This window comes from Haliotis rubra, unplaced genomic scaffold (genome assembly GCF_003918875.1).
Source record: "Haliotis rubra isolate DU_JTF1 unplaced genomic scaffold, ASM391887v1 Scf410, whole genome shotgun sequence".
In the NCBI taxonomy this organism is placed as follows: Eukaryota; Metazoa; Mollusca; class Gastropoda; order Lepetellida; family Haliotidae; genus Haliotis; species Haliotis rubra.
This window is the reverse complement of record NW_025767092.1, coordinates 931,641-954,535: the sequence shown is the minus strand read 5'-3', so window position 1 is coordinate 954,535 and position 22,895 is coordinate 931,641. Positions and strand designations below refer to the sequence as shown.

At 40.1% G+C, this 22,895-nt stretch overlaps 1 protein-coding gene across 1 annotated transcript in view; it reads left to right on the top strand.

The window, feature by feature from the left end:
• Window positions 1-3,433: 3,433 nt before the first annotated feature.
• The window catches only part of LOC124288052 (actin-1-like), a 33,050-nt gene continuing 13,588 nt past the window's right edge, over window positions 3,434-22,895 (top strand). The window contains exons 1-7 of the mRNA XM_046724622.1: window positions 3,434-3,516; window positions 5,383-5,539; window positions 7,257-7,493; window positions 7,590-7,728; window positions 8,150-8,260; window positions 9,277-9,468; window positions 10,751-10,813. Of these exons, the coding sequence (XP_046580578.1) occupies window positions 5,417-5,539; window positions 7,257-7,493; window positions 7,590-7,728; window positions 8,150-8,260; window positions 9,277-9,468; window positions 10,751-10,813 (865 nt within the window). The 5' untranslated portion in view covers window positions 3,434-3,516; window positions 5,383-5,416. The remainder of the gene's footprint in view (window positions 3,517-5,382; window positions 5,540-7,256; window positions 7,494-7,589; window positions 7,729-8,149; window positions 8,261-9,276; window positions 9,469-10,750; window positions 10,814-22,895) is intronic.

Below are 22,895 nucleotides of genomic sequence, written 5' to 3'. Positions count from 1 at the left end.
TTAGCGACAGAAACTTTATGATTTGTGAAAGAGTCTTTGTGAAGGCGAGGGTAAGGTGCAATAAATGTCCTGTAGAAGTCCAAAATCAACTTTATAAGGGAATTAATTTCGCGTTTACCTCATTGCTATGTTCCTTCAGGAACGAATATAATTATATTACTCTGAAAACCTTTGATAATCATGTAAAGTCATAAATTGTTCAGATTTTCATACTTCTTTTATAGTGAATTGATACACTTTTGTTTAAAAAAATGATTGAATACATTATTGTAACATGCAAAGTCAGCATTCTGATTGGGCTTATCGCCCATTATAATGAAACATGTGTTGTTTTATCAGCGAGAAGAAGACATATCTAAAAGACTGAATTGCTCTAAGTGACAGAAAATTTGTAATTATGAAATTGCTGGGACAGAAAATTCATTCATGGTCACAGATAATTCACAATCTCAAAACTGGAATTGACGGGACATAATTTGTAAAATCTTGTTCATGAATCGGAATTGTACGTTTCTATTAATGTATTTGTTGTGTCTAAAGATCATCTGAATGATGATGTATAATTCGAGGTGATTTACACTCAATATAAAATTTTCATACTTCGTCTCTCAACTGATCCATGTCAGGATAATAATGACTAGAACATCGCAAAGTGGTATAATGTGATGATGCTTTTAATCGTATGAAGTTTGCGTGAATTATTTATAATACAATCCTGCAGAATTGGTTCACTTTGGTTGAAAATCTCCTGGCATAAATATTGCTGTAAGGCGGACCTGTCATATCTTCCTATTTGGCATAGTTTTCTCTATGCTTAAATTTACTTCAATATTCCGGAAATATATAGTTCAGTAAAAACCAATCTAATAATTCCACTTATAGGTTAAAATAGCCATGAATCGCCACTTGAGCAGGGGTGTAAAACTACAATCTGTTCCTCAAGCCTGTAGTGTTTTATTCACATATTGTGCTACATGAGACAACACTTTATATTTTGAAGTCTATTTGCGATTGACAAATAGTCATTATATACAACAATGTGTAGATCACAATCATCATCAAATTCATCATGAACATTGACTAAATTGTCTTCTTCTGAAAATAATTATTTTTGTACAGACTGTGTGAGTTACATATTGTGAATGGGGTTTTGTACTATCAATTTGTATGTGTTCCATTTCGAGATGTAATAATAACAATAATAATGTGTCTATTTATATAGCGCCAAACTCCACACTAGGTATGCTCATAGCGCTAACAATCAAGGCACAGCACATTATTACCCCGGATAACCCAAGCTGCCTGTTAGGCGCTAGAAGGTTATAGTCATATGACTTTTTTCCACCGGGTACCCATTTTCCTGTTGGGTGAACAGAGACAATTTTGAACAAACTCACTTGCCTAAGGTGAGACCACATGTGTCACATGTGCTTCGTTGTGGGGCAGGACTCAAGTCCTAGAAACTCTCAGGAGTCAAGCTGCCAAACACGGTCACCCATCAATGACTCTCCCGAGCTCGACGCTGCTTAACTTCACCGATTTGTGACCTGAGCTTTGAGCACAGGACCACGCGCCATAAAGTAATGCTGTTAAGACTTACAATCACTTGCAGGCACTCATTCAAATGTATAGACTGGAGAACTGTACATGATGCACACAAAATTTCCCAAGAAATAATAAAGAAATCATCTTATTTCATGACTTGTTCATTTTGGGCGATTTGAAATTACATGATCCACACCATTTATTGGCTAATGATTTGTTTATATACAACAGAACAACTTACTGCCTTATCGTGAATGAACACAAAATAATAGGAATTTTCCGTTACCATCATCTTTCAATCTCAAATTATCCGTTACCACTGTTAAAGACTCTGTGACATTTCTATAATATTATTTTAGTGAAACTGATGTTGAAATATTGATGTATATGACACAATTTCATCTGGAAAATTTGACATAATTCGTTGTGAATATTTAGTTCTTCTAGGGCTGTGAATTTTGATGTTTTACTCATATTTATCATCAAATATGACTTTCACTGCAAATTATGATAAAAATTATATCTATGCTATAAAGTATTAAGTTGCCAGATGATATTGTGATTTGATTAGGAAACTTATAGTCTTTGATACCACAAAGTAAAGCTATAATTACCATTTTATTTTATTATAATGCATATCATTGCAAAGACTCTGTCACAAATCATAAAGTTTCTGTCGCAAAAATCACAAAGACTCCACTCTCACTGTAACCAAGTTCCCTACCAGTGCATTTGTATTTTCTTATGTTTTTCAAAACAACATTTCATTTTTAGGTAGTTATAATTGTATCCTAGACGGTCATTTTCAATCACACTTGTAAAAGCTGCCATATATATCTCATGTGACCATCCGATTCACCATTAGGGCCCTGTACATAGGCCGTACATTGAAAACTGTCGAATACAGCTAATGAACATAACCCATTTAGAAATACAGTAGAATACTTTTATAACGAACACGGATATAACGAACTGACGGCTATAGCAAACTGTTTTAAAAGTCCCGAATAAACCTTATAATATCATATAAAAAAGTGAATAGCGAACTACGGATATAGCGCACTAATTTCAGTGGTCCTTTGGAGTTCGTTATAAAGGTATTTTACTGTATTCGTTTTGCCTATAGAATAATTTTATCAGTACATAAACATTTACCCTACCGATATCCGACAAATTATCAGAAAAGACTTATTTAATTCTATGTATCGTATTAAATTAGTACTTGAGGTATCATAATTTGTACACAACACGGAAATTCCAGATAGTACCAAAGGATATCACACTGCCATAGGCGGATCCAGAGGGGTGGTGCAGGGGTGCGCACCCCTCCCTTTTGTCCTGAAAGTTTATTAAATGAACATTGGAACTCTCGTGAAAACGACGTGTGCACCCCACCTTTCTCAAAGAGCTGTATGCACCACACTCTTATTTCAGTGTTGACACAGTGACACGTACTGCTCCTGTTAGTATATGCTTATGTGCAGTCGGGATTCCATTCTGTTAACTATGCCCATATTTGGAAACGTGGTGGAATAGACGTGTGAATTTGTATATCGCCAAACGTGTACTCATGACTGTATATGGCAATATCACAGTGACACTTTACAAGTAAGTTATAGCTGACTGAGAGTATCGATTTGAACTATCCGCCTTAATTACCGCTTTTTGTCTCGTGTTGTATGTATGGTATGAATCCAACATTAATTTTATGTATTTGTGTATATTAATGTATATGTTGTCATGGTTACATAATATGTATTGATTTATCTGGTCAATTCCGAATAACTTCCAATTTCCAAATGTTATTCTCCCTGCTTCGATTGAATGAATCATTCGAGCAACGAGGTGGAGTGTAATCTAAGGGAGGTAACTCTAATTTCTTCACGCCCTTCCATGTAAACAGAATTTCCGGGTTGGGCAACACACTTGATCTTCTGCACTTCGACAAACGGCCACAGAGCCCCATGTACCGTAAGAGTTATTATATAGTACATCCATAACAATCTAATCATAAACACCAGTAGCGTACTTGTCTTGTGAACACAGGAACCCGTTATCGCCATGTAGGTAACACATGGACTATGTGTGTAGATCTATGGTCTATGTTTCCGCTATATAGCGATAACGTATTCCTGTGCTTGTAAACCCTTTGCTCGGGTGAGGCTTTGGCCGATCGTTATGACGAGCGAGCATTTTTGTAAATCTATTAGTCGCGCAGCGGCTCATCTCATCACGTTCTAATATTACCCATTCACGGTAACGCAGTACTTTCTTGCTTACAGTCACCCAGGGTCGTCTGTAAAACAGTTGTCACAGCCTTTCATGTCGAGCAGTAATCGATGGAGCGTCACCTCGTGTTATAAATAGCTACATATTTGTGGATATATCGCTTAATATTGGAGGTAAGGAAAACGTTGTATTTCTTGTCAGCTGACTTAAGAACGTAACACAGTGTCAGGCTGTTTGCAAGCCATTTTTTTCGTGTAAGCCCGATAGGTTGCAAATCTTTATATTTAGATAGTATTGAGGGCTTGTCCAACCGTTTTAGTAAAAATCATGTGTAAGCCCGGGCTTTTTCTTATAATGATAGCTACGCCCCTGAATGTGACGCTTACCGTATAATGCAGTGCTCTGGTTATGTAATGCGCATACTATATATAGTGAAAGATATCGATGGATCCAGGTGGTTTATTTAATGGGGAATCTCGATATAGTCACGCTGTCTATAGTGCCCGTATCTGTATACGGGATAGCTGTCATTTTGGTGTGCATGTTTTTCTGGATTAAAAAATGTGGACTGTGTATGTGGAATGTGAAGTGTGTGTGTGAAATGTGAAGTGTGTATGTGAAGAGTGAAGAGTGTATGTGAAATATGAATTGTACGTGAAATATGAAGTGTGTATGTGAAATGTGGACTGTGTATGTGAAATGTGAAGTGTGTATGTGAAGAGTGTATCGTGTATGTGAAATGTGGACTGTGTATGTGAAATGTGAAGTGTGTATGTGAAGAGTGTATGTGAAATGTGGACTGTGTATGTGAAGTGTGTATGTGAAGAGTGTATGTGAAATGTGTGTGTGAAATGTGAAGTGTGTATGTGAAGAGTGAAGAGTGTATGTGAAATATAAATTGTACGTGAAATATGAAGTGTGTATGTGAAATGTGAAGTGCCTATTTGAAATGTGAAGTGTCTATATCATCTCATCTTTTCAAACTTTCATTTCCACAGACATTGTCTACAGTCTTTTCTCTTTAAAGCGCCATTGAGCAATACCATTTTGGAAATAGGCGCTCTATAAATCAATTATTATTATGTGAAGAGTGCATTAAAGTTTGTATGTGAAATGCTAAGTGTGTATGTGTAGTGTGTATGTGAAATGCTAAGTGTTTATAGTGTGTATGTGAAAAGTGGAGTTAGCACGTGAAAAAACACCATGTTAATTAAGTTCAAAATTGTTTCTATATTTGAATATTGTTACATTTTGTATTCCTAAAAAATCTTTTTTCGACACAATGGGGTCAATTTTCTGCTTGTCCTGCGCTCTTTAAAACGTATAATCCGGATTGCCTCCTTGTGAAAACTCATTAACATTGTCTTCACTAATCCTTTGTTAATTCCTAGATGTACAAAAGGACACGCCCTCGACACATTGGCTCGACTACGGTTATTTAGAAGAAAGGTCTCTTCCGGTCCATAAACCAAACAACGACCATCAATGTTTCGACAGCCTGCTAATATCAAGCTTGAATATTTTAACAGTGCATCCATGCGATCATTCTGTCCCTCCGTCCACGAGAACAGCTGGACCATATATAGTACTTAAATTGCTATGTTACAGACCGTTCTACGACGACAGTCAGTTCATCTGCACCATGTCAGAAGATACCGAGGCTATCGTCATTGACAACGGATCCGGGATGTGTAAGGCCGGCTTTGCTGGGGATGACGCCCCACGTTGTGTTATTCCATCTCTGATTGGTAAACCAAAGTACGATGTGAGTAACTTATACACTCTGTGATATGGTGCGTTGTCCATGATAATAAGGGATTTAGCAGGCAGAGCAGGGACCAATCTATTCTCCACCCACCCCAGAAATATCTTGGCGTGTACCATTTGAGTGCTGTGGTCCCTTTTGTCCTTGGGCTTGACGCGAAAGAGAGGTCACAAATAGGGAGAAAAGACAGCCATCATGGAGAATGATTTAAACAATAGCTAACGAGTAACGGGAATGACTGATTATCTGTTCTCGAGTTATATTAATTACGTAATTCTCGAGCCTTGGCGAGCGAATTACATGATTTATATAACGAGTGAAAGACATTCTGCCATTCACCACCACAAGGTGGCTTTTGTTTTTATAACCCATATCAGTTTTAGATCTAAACAGCGTTGAAATGAAAACAACATTCACTATAAGAAACCCTCGGTGTGGGGAATGTCCATATCCCGACGCGTTGATTGGATGTTTTATTTTCTGAAACAGCCAATCAACGTTCATCAGAAGGTGTAACCTCCCAAGATACAGGATAAATACCACCCTGTGTCCTCCTTCCCATATATGGGTAATAAAAAAGTCTTTCACCTTTTCCATTGATAACTTTGTCTCAGACTTCTTACAGACCCCACTAACAGCTATCTGTACCCACTAACAGCTATTTTGTGTGCGGGGGACATCATCTCATCTCAGAAAACAGGTTTATTCTTCACCTTTCTGCTTGACAGTTCGAAGATGATGATTTCGGAGATGAACGGTGTTAGATCATAACACAGACTATTTTCACGACTTATCTTTTTGTATCTGCATCCAAATGTGTGAAAAAGCATGTATTTTGTCACAGTTGTATCATGTTGAGTTTCTTGGTATTACTTCAAGAGTCTTAATGACATGTACCTATTGTCTAAATGCAGTCAAACAATTTCACGTCTACCTTGATGTTTCTGAAAACTGTCTTTTTTTCAGCAACCCTACATGATTTTGATATGTTTCTCACCTGCTTGTCCCGATTCCCGTAGAAGGACAGTATTTTTCAGCTTGTTAGGAAACATATCATGAGCGTTTGGAGGACTGGTCGGCTCGGAGTCAGTATATTGTGTCGGAGTAGGGTATTCATGCATAACTGCGTCAACTAAAAAACAGCTTAAGCTTGGGCTAGTACAAACAGCCACACATGCACGTTGTCATATGAGCGAAATATTCTTAAGTATGACGTTAAACCCCATTTCACCTCACCTACTTATAAGCAGTGTGTGAAATAGTTTCCAAATTTTGCTAGCCACTTGGGCTAGCTATGCCTGAAAGTTAATAGCCCACAAAATAATTCACTAGCCCGAAATTTGAATGTAGACACGGTTTCATCATTGAGCTGCTAATATGAGTTTCATCTTATGGCCTGATAACATTTTTATCAGGCCATAATCTTGCATGATTTAAAAGTGTATTAACTTAACAAGTCGGAGAGAGTGATATATTTACAAAATGCCTCTATGAAATGTCACAAGCCAGTCGGGCCAGAGACTGTAGGTATTTACTGGCCCGATTGCATTTTTACCAGCCACGGGATAGTGGGTCAGTGGTTATTTCGCACACTGCTTTTAAGCAGTCGTAAACTAGCTGGAAAATTATCCATGCTCGTCAGAACATAACTAAGGCATTCTAGTGTACACAATTTACCGTACAACCAAGCCATTACAGATGCTGATGTGTCTTGCAGACATGCATGGTTGGGGGGTTTCCAAAGGAGTACGTTGGAGATGAAGCACAGATGAAGCGGGGTGTGCTCAGTATGAAATATCCCATACACAACGGCATCGTCACCAACTGGGACGCCATGGAAGATATCTGGCATCACGTCTACTACAACGACCTCAGAGTAGACACTACGGAACAGCCGGTACTCATGACGGAGGCGCCCCTGAACCCCAAACGTAACAGAGAGAAAATGATGGAGGTGAGACCCTCGCGCAAGGGAGGGAGGGGACCCGACATAGATGGCAACCATAATACAGCTGTGATATCGCTGAAATTTATTCCCTCCTTATTGCAGATTCAGTTCGAGAAATTCGAAGTCCCAGGCTTCTACGTCAGTATACAGGCGGTGTTGTCGCTATACGCCTCGGGTCGTGGCGGTGGGATTTTGCTGGATTGTGGAGATGGTGTCACGCACGCCGTGCCCATATATGAAGGTACTGAACACTCGAGACGAACACTATAGTTCCTTGGCCTGTTCGTAGGAGCGGTAGGTGAGCCTTGTGGTAAAAGTGTTCGCTGGTCACACGGAAGACCCGAGCTCAATTCCCCACATGGGTACAATGTGAGGAGCCCAGTTCTGGTGTCCCATGACGTGATATTGCTGAAAGCGGCGTAAAACTTCACCCAATCAATCACTTGGCATATGTGTGTTCCCTATTGAAACTGCACTTTGAGTGCAATATCTGATGTATAACCTGATGTGGCTTTCTTAAATTCAAATACATCTTCGTGTTTCGAATAGTATTACACTCAAAGTTGGGACATGCTTGGACATACATTATTATCTTTAAAAGGTATTAATCAATTTTATTTATTTTCTTGTGTCTTGAGTACTGATTACTCTCTCATTCCCAGGTTACGCTCTGCCACACGCTATCCGGAGATTGAATCTTGCAGGCCACAACATAACGTCCTACCTCAGCAGGATTCTACAGGAGAGAGGATACGACTTGACTAATACATCAGGTGTGTTGTCACGCTTCCACAACATATGACTATATGCCTGTGTTCTGTTGTCTGTCGTTCTGCAGCGCAAAACCATACTCATTCTCTATGTACGACTGAGGGTGTTTCAAGCGCCTCCGTTAGGAGTATCCCATATTACTGCTGGCTGCATACAATCAAGTCCGGACAACGTAAGCCAACCACTGTTAATGAACAGCGTCCTCGTTGTCGAGGCGGAGTTATTTAGCCTGACCGCCCAGTCCATATAATAGCATCATACAGGGATCACCAGTTTGAAAACACATTGACAAAATCTAATAAATTTACCAAATTCAGTTTTCTAACGACGAATATGTGTTGTTTTGTTTTGTAAACTTTAGCCGCCATTATTACGTAAGCGTGAGGTAATGGCGATCCCTGGCTACCAGGCTCCTCACGAGGAACATGTGTACCAACTGTACATAGCTAATGTGTGACCATCTGTCAATCAGGGCCCCGTTTCACAAAGCTATCGCAGCGCTGCGACTGTCGCAAGTCCATGTTACGATACACCTGAACCTAGATTTTCGAAGCTCTCCTATTGTTAAGATGGTCGTAAGTGCCATACAATAACATTAAGTTATGACTATAACGACAATCTAGGCCCAGTATAGGAGGTATGACGGTCGTAGCGTCAGGATAGCTTTGTGAAACAGGGCCTAGATTTTCGAAGCTCTCTTAGCGCTAAGATAGTCGTAAGTGCCATGCATTAACTTAAGACTATCTTAGCGCTAAGAGACCTTCGAAAATCTAGGCCCAGGGCCCTAGTCTGCGTATCAGTCTATGTTCCTATTTACACCTCTCTGTACTTATATCTGCAGATTTTTCCAAGAATATGGTTTTGAAACATACCCTGAAAGTGTTCACAATATCCGTGAATTTGCTTTTATCATTTATTGACGCGATGATTATATATGTTATAGAACAGCGACAGCTGTCTGACCTTGAAAATACTGCCACAACACGAATTCTACTCACTGAATGTGTTGCTTTTTCAGCCGAGTTCGAGATAGTGCGAGACATCAAGGAGAAACTCTGCTATGTTCCACTGGACTTCAAGGCGGAGATGAAAGCAGCTGACGAGTCTTCCGCACTTGAAAAAGATTACGAGCTTCCAGACGGGAATGTGGTAACAATCGGAAACGAGAGGTTCCGTGCTCCAGAGTGTCTGTTCAATCCAAGAATGCTGGGTAAACCACAGGCCCTCGTGTTTTGCGAAGATTAAAGATTAAACTAAATATATTTTTTTTAGATGACACCCGACACGAAATGCTACTCAGTGTAATTATACATCATAATGTATTGTACTGTGAAGCATTTCGAGTCGGGGATTATCGCAAATGTTTTATGTTTTTTTATACATCTGTTCTCCTCGCAAAGACACGAGGGTCTGTGGGGTAAACGTCATGAATACATTTGCCCCTGTCAAGTGTTGAAGTGATATTCGTACCATGTCATACAAATGATAATATGTGGTAGACATAAATATATATTAATCATGATGAAACTAAAACAATTGACTGTTTTGAAAGCGAATTTAGCTGAAAATGTAAACATTTACAAATAGACTAGAGTAATATGTAATGCTACTAATAGTAATATGTCTTTTATACATCCGTGCAAATCCGGGTTAGAACCTGTGTTCCGCAACCCATGCTTGTCGTGAGAGACCCGTGAAGTTCCGGGGTAGAATTGATCTTCAGCAACCCATGCTTGCCACAAAAGGCGACTATGCTTGTCGTAAGAGGCGACTAACGGGATCGGGTGGTCAGGCTCGCTGACTTGGTTGACACATGTCATTGGTTCCCAATTGCTCAGATGATCGATGCTCATGCTGTTGATCACTGGATTGTCTGGTCCAGACTCGATTATTTACAGACCGCCGCCATATAGCTGGAATATTGCTGAGTGCGGCGTAAAACTAAACTCACTCACTCACTTGTCGTGAGAGGTGACTGACGGGATCAGGTGGTCAGGCTAGCTGACACATGTCATCGTATCACAATGCCCATGCTTTTGATCACGGGATTGTCTTGTCCAGACTCGATTATTTACAGACCGCTGTCATATAGCTGGAATATTGCTGAGTGCAGTTCAGTATTACCTGTGAAGATCCGGGTTAGAATTGATCTTCAGTAACCCATGCTTGTCGTAAGAGGCAACCAACTGGATCGGGTGGTCAGGCTCGCTGAATGGGTTGACACATGTCATGGTATCCCAATTGCGTAGATCGATGTTCATGCCATTGATCCCTGGATTGTCTGGACCAGACTCGAGTATGTACAGCCCGAGTATGTACAGCCCGCCGCCATATAGCTGGAATATTGCTGAGTGCGGCGTAAAACTAAACTTACTCACTCACTCAGTATTAGCAGCCCCATCACGTTTAACATCACAACCTATTGATGGAAATTCCCAAAGCATGTCTGATTTGTGTTGAGTATGAATTCCCCCAATGATGCTTCCTTCCAGGCCTGGAGAGTCGAGGTATCCACAGGATGATTATCAAGACCTTAAAGAAATGCGATATTGACATCAGGAAGCACATGTGCACCAACTTCATCCTGTCTGGAGGCTCGACCATGTTCCCTGGTTAGTAATGGTCATAACTGAGCTGTCCCGCCGAAGACCCGGGTTCGAATCCCCACATGGGCACAATGTGTGAAGCCCATTTCTGGTGTCCCCCGCCGTGATGTTGCTGGAATATTGCTAAAAGCGGCGTAAAACCAAACTCAGTCAGTCAGTCAGTCATAACTGAGCTATATGTATTCGGACCGTGACGATCCGGGTTAGAACTGATTTTCAGCAACCCATGCTTGTCGTAAGAGAAGACTAGCGGGATCGGGTGGTTAGACAATAATTTATATGTGTATCTGAAAATCTACAATCTTTTTCGATGAAATAACATAAACAATTATGTTATTTCACTCGCATGAAGTAACATGATTTTCATCAACAACGATTTTGTCTGCGGAATTGATACTATGGCTTCCTGGCTATGTTATCAAAAGTCAGTGAGAAAATAAAGTAAAAATAGAATAGTGAGCTGTTCTATCAAAGGTCACTGATGATCAAGCGTCTTTTGCCAGGATTATGCAATGAAAATTATTTGGCCAGGAGAGCCCAATATCCTCAGTTATATTTTATATATTGTTAACGCCCAAGCCTTAGACCTATCCTACAGTATTTATATAGTGAATGGATTTGGCTGCGAAAAGAAACCGTCTTTAAAATTGAACTTACAGAAACCAGGGGCGATCGTCATCAAGGTTTTGTTCTTTACATTCCAGGTATAACTGAGCGGCTGACGAAGGAACTGGCTAAACTTGTGCCGAAAACTACGATCGTGAAAGTGGTTGCTCTACCTGAACGGAAGTACTCAGTTTGGATTGGCGGCTCAATCTTAGCCTCGCTTTCAACTTTTCAGCAAATGTGGGTCACAAAGCAAGAGTACGACGAATTTGGACCTAAGGTAGTTCACAGGAGGTGTTTGTGAGGACCACATGACGTATTTATATGGTCCACAGAAAGTGTTTGCAATATCTACGGGTATTAGTTATGATAGGTCCAAGTGTCCAAGGAATTTGTGTTTGCGGTCCGCATACGTGTTCGTGAGGTCAGCACTGAGTGGTTTTAAGGTCCACAGGAGGTCTGTAAAGCACAGGCCCTCGTGTCTCTGCGACGACTAAGGGTTAAAAAAATATTGTTTTTGAGATGACCCCCAATTTGAACTGCTTCAAAGTACAATGCATAATGACGTATTGTATTGTGAAGCATTTCGAGTTGGCGGGTCATCTCAATTTTTTATGTATTTTTTAAAAATCTTGAATCCTCGCAAAGACACGAGGGCCTGTGCTGTAAAGTGCCTGTGAGGTGAACATGAAATTCTGTTTGATCCTCTGAAAGCATTCGGTCCACAGGAAGTACATGTGTTTGTGAGCATCGGACAAGTTTGTGACCTGCACATGAAGAGCTCATTGTTAGGGCTTCTTCAGTCTACTCACTGACTCATTGAGTCAACACTAACAATAGGAGACCCATTGATGGTGAACTGGAGACTTGAACAAAGAAAATAGTGAATGTATCTAATACCATATCACTGTAGTGGAGACCATCATTATTCGAATCTCTTTAGTCAATATGTACCGTATATATGATATTGACCAGTGAACCTTTTATCTCCATGGAGGAAGAAGAAGACTATGCATACAAGTACTTGACATGTTATAAATTATTTTGTGAACCTGTGTCCTGTGGTGTGTATATACTGTCTGTTCTCCTGTGAATTATATTATTTGTTGTATATGCTTTTAGTTTGAGGTAAACGAGTCTTTTTGAAGGATTGATTTTTTCAATTTGTAATAATAAGAGTTGCAATTAGGGCCGCATATATATAGCCGCAAATTTAACGTTATATCGGCTCCGCTTACGCGTCGCCGATATAACTAAATTTGCGGCTATATAACCACCGGTATACGTCCCCAATTCGTCAAACACAGTACAGTTATCCCCATTCTAATTCAACTCGTTTTACGCTGTTTTTTCGTGAAAGAAATTCATTATTTAAACCAGGTCAAAGTTCCTCTAGGTCAAAGGTTAATCATATCACTCCTTCAACTTACACCATCGCCAGAGAAAGTAGTTCCCTTTTCAAACTACACACGTTTATTATGTGCACACAGACTAAATTTGACAATGATGAATAGATCATAGTATTATAGATAAAATGGACGGTATTATGATGAAACCGCCCTCTAGTTACAGAAATGAGCGCCCCGCTGATTCCTCAACTACGGGCCATTATCAGTTCTGTTGTCAAATGACGTCATAGCAGGTGACGTCACGCTCCATAATGACGTCATAAACCTTGTTTCATGATCTAACAGTGTTGGGTCAACAGCCCGTTGCGAGTAAGTTGTTTGAACTTAAAATTAAATTTATGATACTGTTTTGTCTTTTTTAACACAAATTCCACCCATTTTAGCTGGATAGGGGAGTTAATTGACCAATGGCTTCTGCAAATGACAATGTCCTGCGAAACAGCGTTACCCCAATAGTGTAGGGATACATTCAAAGGTTTCGGTGAATCGGTTTTCAAATTGCGACCGTATGCTGATTATACGGTCGGAAATTTATAGCATTGACCAATCAGAACTCGTGTTACATACTAAGTTGAATTAGAATAATAGTTATACACAATTCTTCATGAAATAACAACGTTTTTGTTTATTACTGCGATGCATGAATTAGATACGAAATGTCCGATGTAATGAAGAGTGGAAAAATCTTTGAAAGGCAATTACAAGTGATTCACATGAATGGGTGGTGTGTGGAATTTATGGATATCAATTTCTGTATTGTGAGGAACGCGACCCTTTGGCGTAGTGAGACCTTTTGCAGTAGTGAATTCAACTGTTAAATGAGCAAGAATATACTCCGAAACGCTGTGTCTCCCTCAATAGAGAAGTTGATATCCTTACATTTTCTACTCTTTAATGAAGGGTGGGACAGGGTTGAAAATTGAAGCTGAAAATTACATATCAGGCGGGTCGTGGGTGACTGACGTCCGAAAGAAAAAACGAAGTCTATACTGGTTGACTGACACCTTCACGAACAGAAGAGCTGTTCTCCACGGATATGTCACATTGGCAATTTCACATCTTTAGTGAGATGAATTCGAGACATAGTTTCTGTGTAATGCTGAGAAATATCATACTTTGATATATACAGTGTCATTTTTATGACAAGACAAGCACTTTGAAGTACACATGAATGAGAAATATGCAAACATATCTGAGTGAGTGAGTGCGGTTTTACGCCACTTTTAGCAATATTCCAGCAGTATCACTTCGGAGGACACCAGAAATGGGTTTCACACATTGTACCCATGTGGGGAATCGAACCCGGTTCTTCAGCGTGACGAGCGGGTTCTTTAAAGATTAGACCACCCCACCGCCCCACAAACATATCTGAGTTTGACCTATATTATGATCTACGGTAATACACGATTTTGTTGCAGCAGAATTATTCGGGATAAGTGTGCATTTATACGTCCCTCGTTAGGTTCTATAAGACTGGCATTTGAGAGACAGGAACAGGAGTAATACACATCTGTCGTGTCGATTATGAAAGATAATCGTAAGTGTCTTTTGAATCGAGAGCTAGGTTATCCAAGAATATATCCGGTGCTGTAAATTTGATTTTCAAGCGAAAGCGCAGCAGTCCTAGTCAGAAAGTGTTGATCCGATTTGAAACACCTCTGGCACTCTTCTAGTCTCTCATACAGACCCCAGGGGCGGTGGGGTAGCCTAGTGGTTAAAGCGTTGGCTCGTCACGCCGAAGACCCGGGTTCGAATCCCCACATGGGTACAATGTGTGAAGCCCATTTCTGGTGTCCCCGCCGTGATGTTGCTGGAATATTGCTAAAAGCGGCGTAAAACCAAACTCAGTCAGTCAGTCATACAGACCCTGAATCAAATATATCCAATAAAGTCCACGCAAGTCTGGAAAATGTGGCAAGTCTATAGATTTCTACAGCTTTCTGAAAATGAAGAAAGTCTCTGGGCTCCTTTTCATTATATTTCATTTTTATATACTATGAACTTTTTTCTGTTATATAAAATATATGTTCATTTCAGAGACTAAAGTACTGTCGGAAATAGAAAAAAACCCTGTTTTTAGGCTGTTACTCTATATCCCTAAAATTTACACAACTGCAAATAGCAAATGTCGAAATAACCCACTTCGGCCTAACTTGGCATTCAGTGGGATGCGTAACAGAATATCCAGAAAAGCATGTTTACTCGTAAAATCGGGCAAAACTTAGAAAAAATACGAATAGCTGCTGAAAACAATAGATCAGACTATAGATGGCAATTAGGTCGCTCAGCCAGGTATGACGACGGACCGTCGACTCACCTGGCATGAAATGCACGTGCTGCCTACAGGCACAAGGGGTCATCTCAAAGATATTTTGTGCTTTTTCATGTGTGTTGACTATGCCTCATCTATTGATTATCATCTTACGAAACGCATCGTATTGGATGTATAAGGTGGCATGACCACCCGATCGCGAAGATCGACAGGACTGGATATTATTTGGAAATTGTTATGACATGCCGCGTACTTCCCCAGTATAATTGCCCTAAAGGATTATCTTATCTTAGCTGATATCTCTATCCCCAGCCCGACCCCCAACGATCGTCTGCGACACCCGTCCAGGTTTTGCTTTTGAGACGAACCCTCCTATCTGTTTGTTTTCAAAGTGACAGTGAGACTCCATGGTAGCTACCATTGGCGGATCCAGAGGGTGCGTGGGGGCTGGGGGGTTCGCTCCCCCCCCCTGAAAAAGACTTAGGACCACATTGAAGATTTTGAAGAATTTTTGCGTTGGCGGAGCCAATGGGGGGGTTCGAACCCCCTGAACCCACCCTTTTAAAATTCCTGGATCCGCCCATGGCTACATCCTTAATAGTTTCAGCATGAAAGTTATTATTTTTTACGCCAGCTATCGTTTATAATGAAGCTACGTCTGAAATCAAATTGGGCATTTAAAAAGAGTCCTTTGTAATACAATATCGTCGCACACTAATTTGCATAAAGCCATGGTCTGTTCCAAATAAATCGCTTTGGACTTCGAAGAAAACGCATTGCTCATTTCTGCACTAATCTCTCCTCAGTAAAGTCCTTTTTCTACGTTTCGTATGTCCCTACCACTGAGACTTCTAGTTAGGCCGAACTTAGTTTAACAGATATTTCACACTTGCACATATCAACTACATACATTGTAGAGATAAATGAGAAAATACATTTTTTTCTATTTCCGACAGTACTTTAGTTGTTAGTCTGGAGCTCTAGAAACACGTGTCGTAGTCGCTTAAAAAGATTAAGTGGTACTATTGCCGCAGTAATACTACGTGAGTAAGAGCAAATAATCCGACGGCTTGGTAGGTCAATCTTACACCCTGATGCCCTCTGACTTGTGTCTGTACGCGCACTTCCCGCTGCATCCCGGCTGTCAGTACACGTTGTCAGTACAAAACAATTTTAAAGGCTGAAAATTGAATGTTTTCTTGGTATATTCATATTCTGATTTTGATTAATTTTAACCTTGATATGAAATATACACTATAAAAAATAAGCTTAAAAATGTAAAGCAGCTGCAGATGAACAACTACCTGGCTAACTACCTGCTTATGTCGGCAACTCCCATGGACAATCTGCTCAGCTGGTATTTTTTTTACGAGACTGACATCTCTCTGACAAGTGTACACGACAAATAGTGTAACAGTGTATGCCTCAAATTCATTGTAGAATATATACACAATCTCATGCTGAAGTGGTTTCATTTAATCTGAGAATATTGACCTCATTCCATTGATCAAGCTGTTCTTTGTTCAATATTAAAACCTTCTTTGATGAATTTATTATTTACAATATAAGGATATTTATTTCGACCATGTCCTAATCAGTACAGTACCTGTGGCCGTTGATCGGTATTTTATCAACAAAATCTAAATTAGGGTTTCTTTATTTTTCTATTTTCACGGATAATAAGTAGTTGGTTGCAACAACATGGCACAATTTCCTTTAAATATTCAAAGGCTTTTAACACAAATTGTTTATTACAAAACTAAACGGGTTATAACGAACTATCTAAATCAAATACAAAGGGCAAAGAATCCAATCCCAGACACCGCTGACACTTGTGTACGACATTATGACATATAAAGCACATACATACAATATAATAATTGTATTATGTTTGACAGTACAGTTGAAGCCATAGTTCGGATTCCATCCAGATATCTCATCAACTGCGTCCATATTTGGCAACGGGGTAAAGTACACGTGTTAATTTCATCATCTGATAACGACAGCCTTTTTGTCTCGCACACAGATCTGTCTATATATGGTCACGGAGCTGAGTACACATCTAGTTGTACCTATGTATCTTACAAGGACGAATCTATTATATCCGCCGGACCACTTCGTTGGGGTTTTACTTGTGTTTTTTATGTATATAGTGTACCAAATATTAAGTGTCTGTCACAAAAAAATGCTTTTCTTAAATGAGCTGATTTGTCCAAACATTTGGGAATAATTTGAAATTCCGAATGTGATTCTTTGCAACACGGGATTTGTGGAGAGATTGAACGTAGTAAGGGAGGTAACTCTCATTTCTTGTCGTCCTCGCTATTAATAGTTCTTTATATGTACCGAGTCGCGCAGAGCTGCTCCAATGCACTTGATCAACACTCTGACGACGGGTCTGACTTTCGTTATAGATCTACAGACCAAGGAATAATAGTAAGGATTATCACCAATATCCCTTCATAATAATCCAGTTAAGGAGAATTTGCTCACGCAAACATAACTTATCGGTACATGTAAGCTCCATTACAATATGCTTGGGGCCTTTCTTTATTCGACCGAGCGCTTAGCGGATTGCTTCTCACCCAGCGAAACGAGATGATACAGAGCAAGGGAGGTAACTCTCATTTCTTGATGTACTGAAATAAACAGATGTTATTTCCGGGTTGTGTTTCACCACAACTGTACAATCACTCGATCAACACTTGTCTTTGGTGGTACAGAACTGCAGTCCAGTTTACTGTAAGGAATTCCTATTTAATGTAATCATAACAATCCAATCATGAGGAGGTTTTGATTAATTGTCTGTCGTGTGTACACACTAGGCGCATCACTAGGGCTTATCCTTATGGTGAGGGGGCATTTCTTTGCATCAGCAGCTAATTTTGTCACTTACTTATTCATACTGTTTTGGCTTACAGTCAATCGGAGTCATCTGCATAGAGCCAGCACTTCCTTACATGGCGAAGACTCGGAGTTATCAACTGGCCGCCTCGACATGATATAAATACTTTAATATAGTCCCAGCTACTTATCTGGGTGTAGTGATACCGGATACAGTTGGTCGCAAAGTACTGGAGGTAGGGAAAACCTTGTGTTTTTTTGTGTTCTGTATTTTATAGTAAACATGAACCATTCTGACTAATGTGAAAAGTAAACATTAAATGTGTTTGATAGTGTGTGCATATCATTGCGTATGTACAGAACATGTATGGGAAAGATATGTAAGGACCAAATGAACACCCAAAAGTATCTACTAGAGAATCAAAACAAAGTTACATAATCTATAGTGTCCAGGCCCATATTTTCATTTGGGCGATGGGACAACTTAGTGATTAAACCGTCTGCTCGTCCAAGAACCGGGTTAGATTCCTCACACGTGTACAATATATGCAGCTCATTTCTTGAGTCTCTGCTCTCGTGTTGATGGATATTGCCAGAAGCTGCGTAGAACCATACTCACTCAAAATAACTGTAAACAGGTTCATGGGTAAGAATATTTGTCTGTCCTGTAATGAAAGCAGTGTTTGGACATAGTACGTGCTGGCTGTGAGTTGCTCACTCTGTTTGTGTGCTACAATGACTATAATAAAGGAGCTGTCTCCCTTGAATCAGCCTCAGTGATGTTTTGTCGTGTTTGAGCTCCTCAGCACAGGGGTTCGAATCACTGTTTCTACAATAATTTTTAAAATAAAAATCTAGACTTTTGCAATCGTGTATTGTTTTTATATGCTATGGTTAACCTATATTTCAAATTTGAACGAGATCGGCGAAGAAATGAATTTTTAAGAAAATTCTACCGCTACACTCGAGCTCATTATGCAAGTGACAAGGAAAAGTGACAGGGGCTAAAGAAGCAGATTGTGATAAGCGTGTTCGTTATATAAACTTAGTTTATTGTACCAGAAGTTGATATATTGAAATGCAGGGTTTCTAGTGATTAGACGCTGACATTTGACAGACTGCGTGTCATTCTACCCTAAATCTGTGGATCATTGATGATATAATGTTAAAAAACATCAACTCACTCACTGACCCGTGAAGATCATGGTTAGAATTGTTTTTCAGCAACCCATGCTTCGTAAGAGGTGACTAACGGGATCGGGTGGTCAGATTCGCTGACTAAGTTACACATGTCATCGTATCCCAATTGCACAGATCGATGCTCATGCTGTTAATCACTGGATTGTTTGGTCCAGACTCGATTATTTACTGACCCCGCCACATAGCTGTAACACTCAAGACAGAATATCTCTACTCATTTAAACGCTTATAGAGCGGTGGGGTAGCCTAATGGTTAAAGCGTTGGCTCGTCACGCCGAAGACCCGGGTTCGAATCCCCACATGGGTACAATGTGTGAAACCCATTTCTGGTGTCCCCCGCCGTGATGTTGCTTGAATATTGCTAAAAGCGGCGTAAAACCAAACTCAGTCAGTCAGTCAGTAAACGCTTATAAGGTAAACACACACGTACCATACTTAACTTGCTATGGTGGTATAAACATTTTAAGTGCACCAAGATAACGCTTGAGTGTTACTTAATGCCGCCTTGAACAATATTCCATCTCTCACTCTTCCAAACCGAAGATCTGCTCTCATAGAAACACACATGACATTCTAGCCTATGTAAAGTATGCATGTTGCTACGTTGCAGACATCTCGGCCACGACGTTCCGTTCATCAACACCATGTCCAACGACGATGAAATCCCGGCTGTCGTCATTGACAACGGATCCGGGATGTGTAAAGCCGGCTTTGCTGGCGATGACGCTCCACGCCGTGTTATTTCGTCAGTGGCCGGTAAACCAAAGTACCAAGTGAGTAACACGTGGCTTTATTACCCTTATGATAAATTTGTCGAATTCTGATTGGTCAACAGTCAAAAGATACGAAACCATGTAGGCGGATTTGCCAGGGTGTACGAACCGAACACCCTGTCTAATCTGTCACGTGACACTGTACACGGGTTGTACAGATGACCTCAGATGGAATGTGGCTGCCAATAAGCTGATGACTTCGAAATTTTAGAGTTATGTATACAGTATACAGTTATGAGTATAAACAGAGTAATAAATTTGTTGCCATTATTTCTTATTTGTTTGTCAATAAATATGTAAACCATTAAAATGTTTCTGTATTTAACTTGTTTTGTGCGGGAGGACAAGTGGACGCGGCTGACAGAGGCAATGATCGAGATACAGGAGCGCCGCACACAAAACGTGTTCTACTGCCGCTGCCATGCCTCCCGTGGTTTCTCTATAGGGGTTAAAACACTTCTCAGAGTCAGGACACAATAGACTTGAAATCGTCTTCATTCGAGGTTGTAGGCAGTGTGTTTTTAGGCCCAGTGTACGGTGGAGTCTTCAACATAAACATCGAATCTCGACACGTGGGAATTGCAAGCCGAGCAGGCGTCGCTGGCGTCCTCCGCCAAGCGGCGCCGTATTATTTACAGTGACTCGTCCTCCGATGAAAAACATTGACCACAACTATTTAAGACATACGGTTCCCTGTTATTCACATTCGGCTTCTGCTGTTGTGTGTGCCGGTCCTAATGCTTCCTTTTATCTGGTTGTTTGTGAACAGTTCTTAACGTAACGACTAGCCCGACAGTGATGGCCGACTGACGTTCCGGCGAGATTTAGGTCACGTTAAACACGTTTACACTTTACAAGTGTTTTGATGAATTACATTATTGCATTTGAAACTAAATTCCGGAACTTGATGCTGTCATAATTTGTTATTTTCTTGACTATTTAACGTAACTACATTGCCTCTACGCAGCGTACATTTTCCTGGAGTGAAGCAGTTGAAATTCAAATCACCAATATGATGTATTAATCCGCATTGTGCGGTTCTGTATAGGAAAGCAAAATATTGCTTTATTTTCACGATATTTTAATTTTTTAGAACGTGGGTAATAAATAGGATACAAAACTCGTTCCCCTTTCATATCAAGGAACAAGTTTTGTATCCTATAATTATCATCCAAAACTGTCTTCCAGCTGGAGATATTGCTTGTGTGAGATCAAACGCCTTCTCCCAGGAGATAACGTTTTGACAGTAGATTTTGTACAATGCCCTGACGGCATCAATTGCATAATTCACAATGCCATGACGTCAACAGATTAATGGCTACACAATGCTATGACATGATGCACTGCACGTCTACTGTCAGTAAAAACTAATGAAGCGTGATTTTTGAAGAATCTCTCCCTCGTGTCTACTGATATCAAATATATCAACACTCATTGATGAAAGTAAAAACATCCTCGGCAAACCTCGGATATTTTAAACTTTATCTTGATATCAGTGGACACTTGGATGAGATTCTCTATGTATTAATGTTTGGTGTAACAGTAATGTACGTGATCCTGAGTATAAATATGAGATTGTAGGAACTGGACATTACCACACAAAGAACTTTTTTCTAACCAGACCTCCTGGGTGCAATAGCCCGGGCCTCAGTGATGTGTCAGTTGATTAAATTATAGCTGGAATATTGCTGACGGCTTAGAAATACAACATTAACTTACGTATTCTTGTGTACAAATCTCGACCGAGAGTGTAGAAACCTTAGTACTTACTGGTTGGGCCTCTGCAGATCCGAATTAGAATTGATCTTCAGCAAATCATGCTTGTTGGAAGAGGTGACTAACAGGATCGAGTGGTCAGGCTCGCTGACTTTGCTGATGCATGTGATTGATGCCGATGATATCAATCCCGTGGCTGTCCGGTCCAGGATCGATTATAAGCTTGAATATTGAGGGCGGCGTTAAACACACTAAGAAACAAGCAAACAAGTTGTTTGGCTGGTTAAAAAGATAAAATTGATGATTTCTCTTGTGACCAAGAAACAGATTTGATTTGAAAGAGATTGCAATATCATCCACTCGAAATATGTTACAGAAGTGCATGCTTGAGCTTGGACCGAGGAAGGACCTTTACGTGGGGGACGAAGCACAGACCATGAGAGGTGTGCTCAGCATGGAATATCCCATACACAATGGCATCGTCACCAACTGGGACGACATGGAACGAATCTGGTATAATGTCTACTTCAACGAACTCCGAGCACATCCTATGGATCAACCAGTGCTCATGACGGACGCGCCCCTGAACCCGAAACGTAACAGAGAGAGAAAATGACAGAGGTACAGTACAATACGATACAAAGTTTGTTTCTCTATAAAGGCTCAACTACAAAACTCAACAAGATAATATTGATAGTGACAAAATGGTAAGATACATCTTTTAGACATTTCTTAACTCAAAAGCTTCTTTTAGGTAAGACCATCTTCTTACTGGACAACGTGCACTTACGATTGTCCTTTTTAAACTTGTAATTTCTATGTATGTGTTTTCCTTTCGTACGTATTTTTATATGTGCGATAATGTTATTATTTATGCTTTTAGAGAGGGCATATATACAGATGGGTAATCCATCAGAATTATGACACTGCCATTCAAACAATATACGAGAATCATTATCAGAGCGAATCAGTTATTGGAATGCACAATCACTTTAGAGTCTAGCACTTAGATGCTAGCGGCCAATACCAGTCTAAGTAAACTTAGGCTCAGTATTATTCGTTACACTGCTATACTGAGTCTTACAAAACCTTGTGGAAGGTCGCGTCAGGTAACCTTGGAGCGACCTATGACCGTCCAATCAAACGCAAGACGGCCGAACGGATTTAACCAATCAGACAACGGCTACTATTTAGGGTTTGGCGGGACTTAC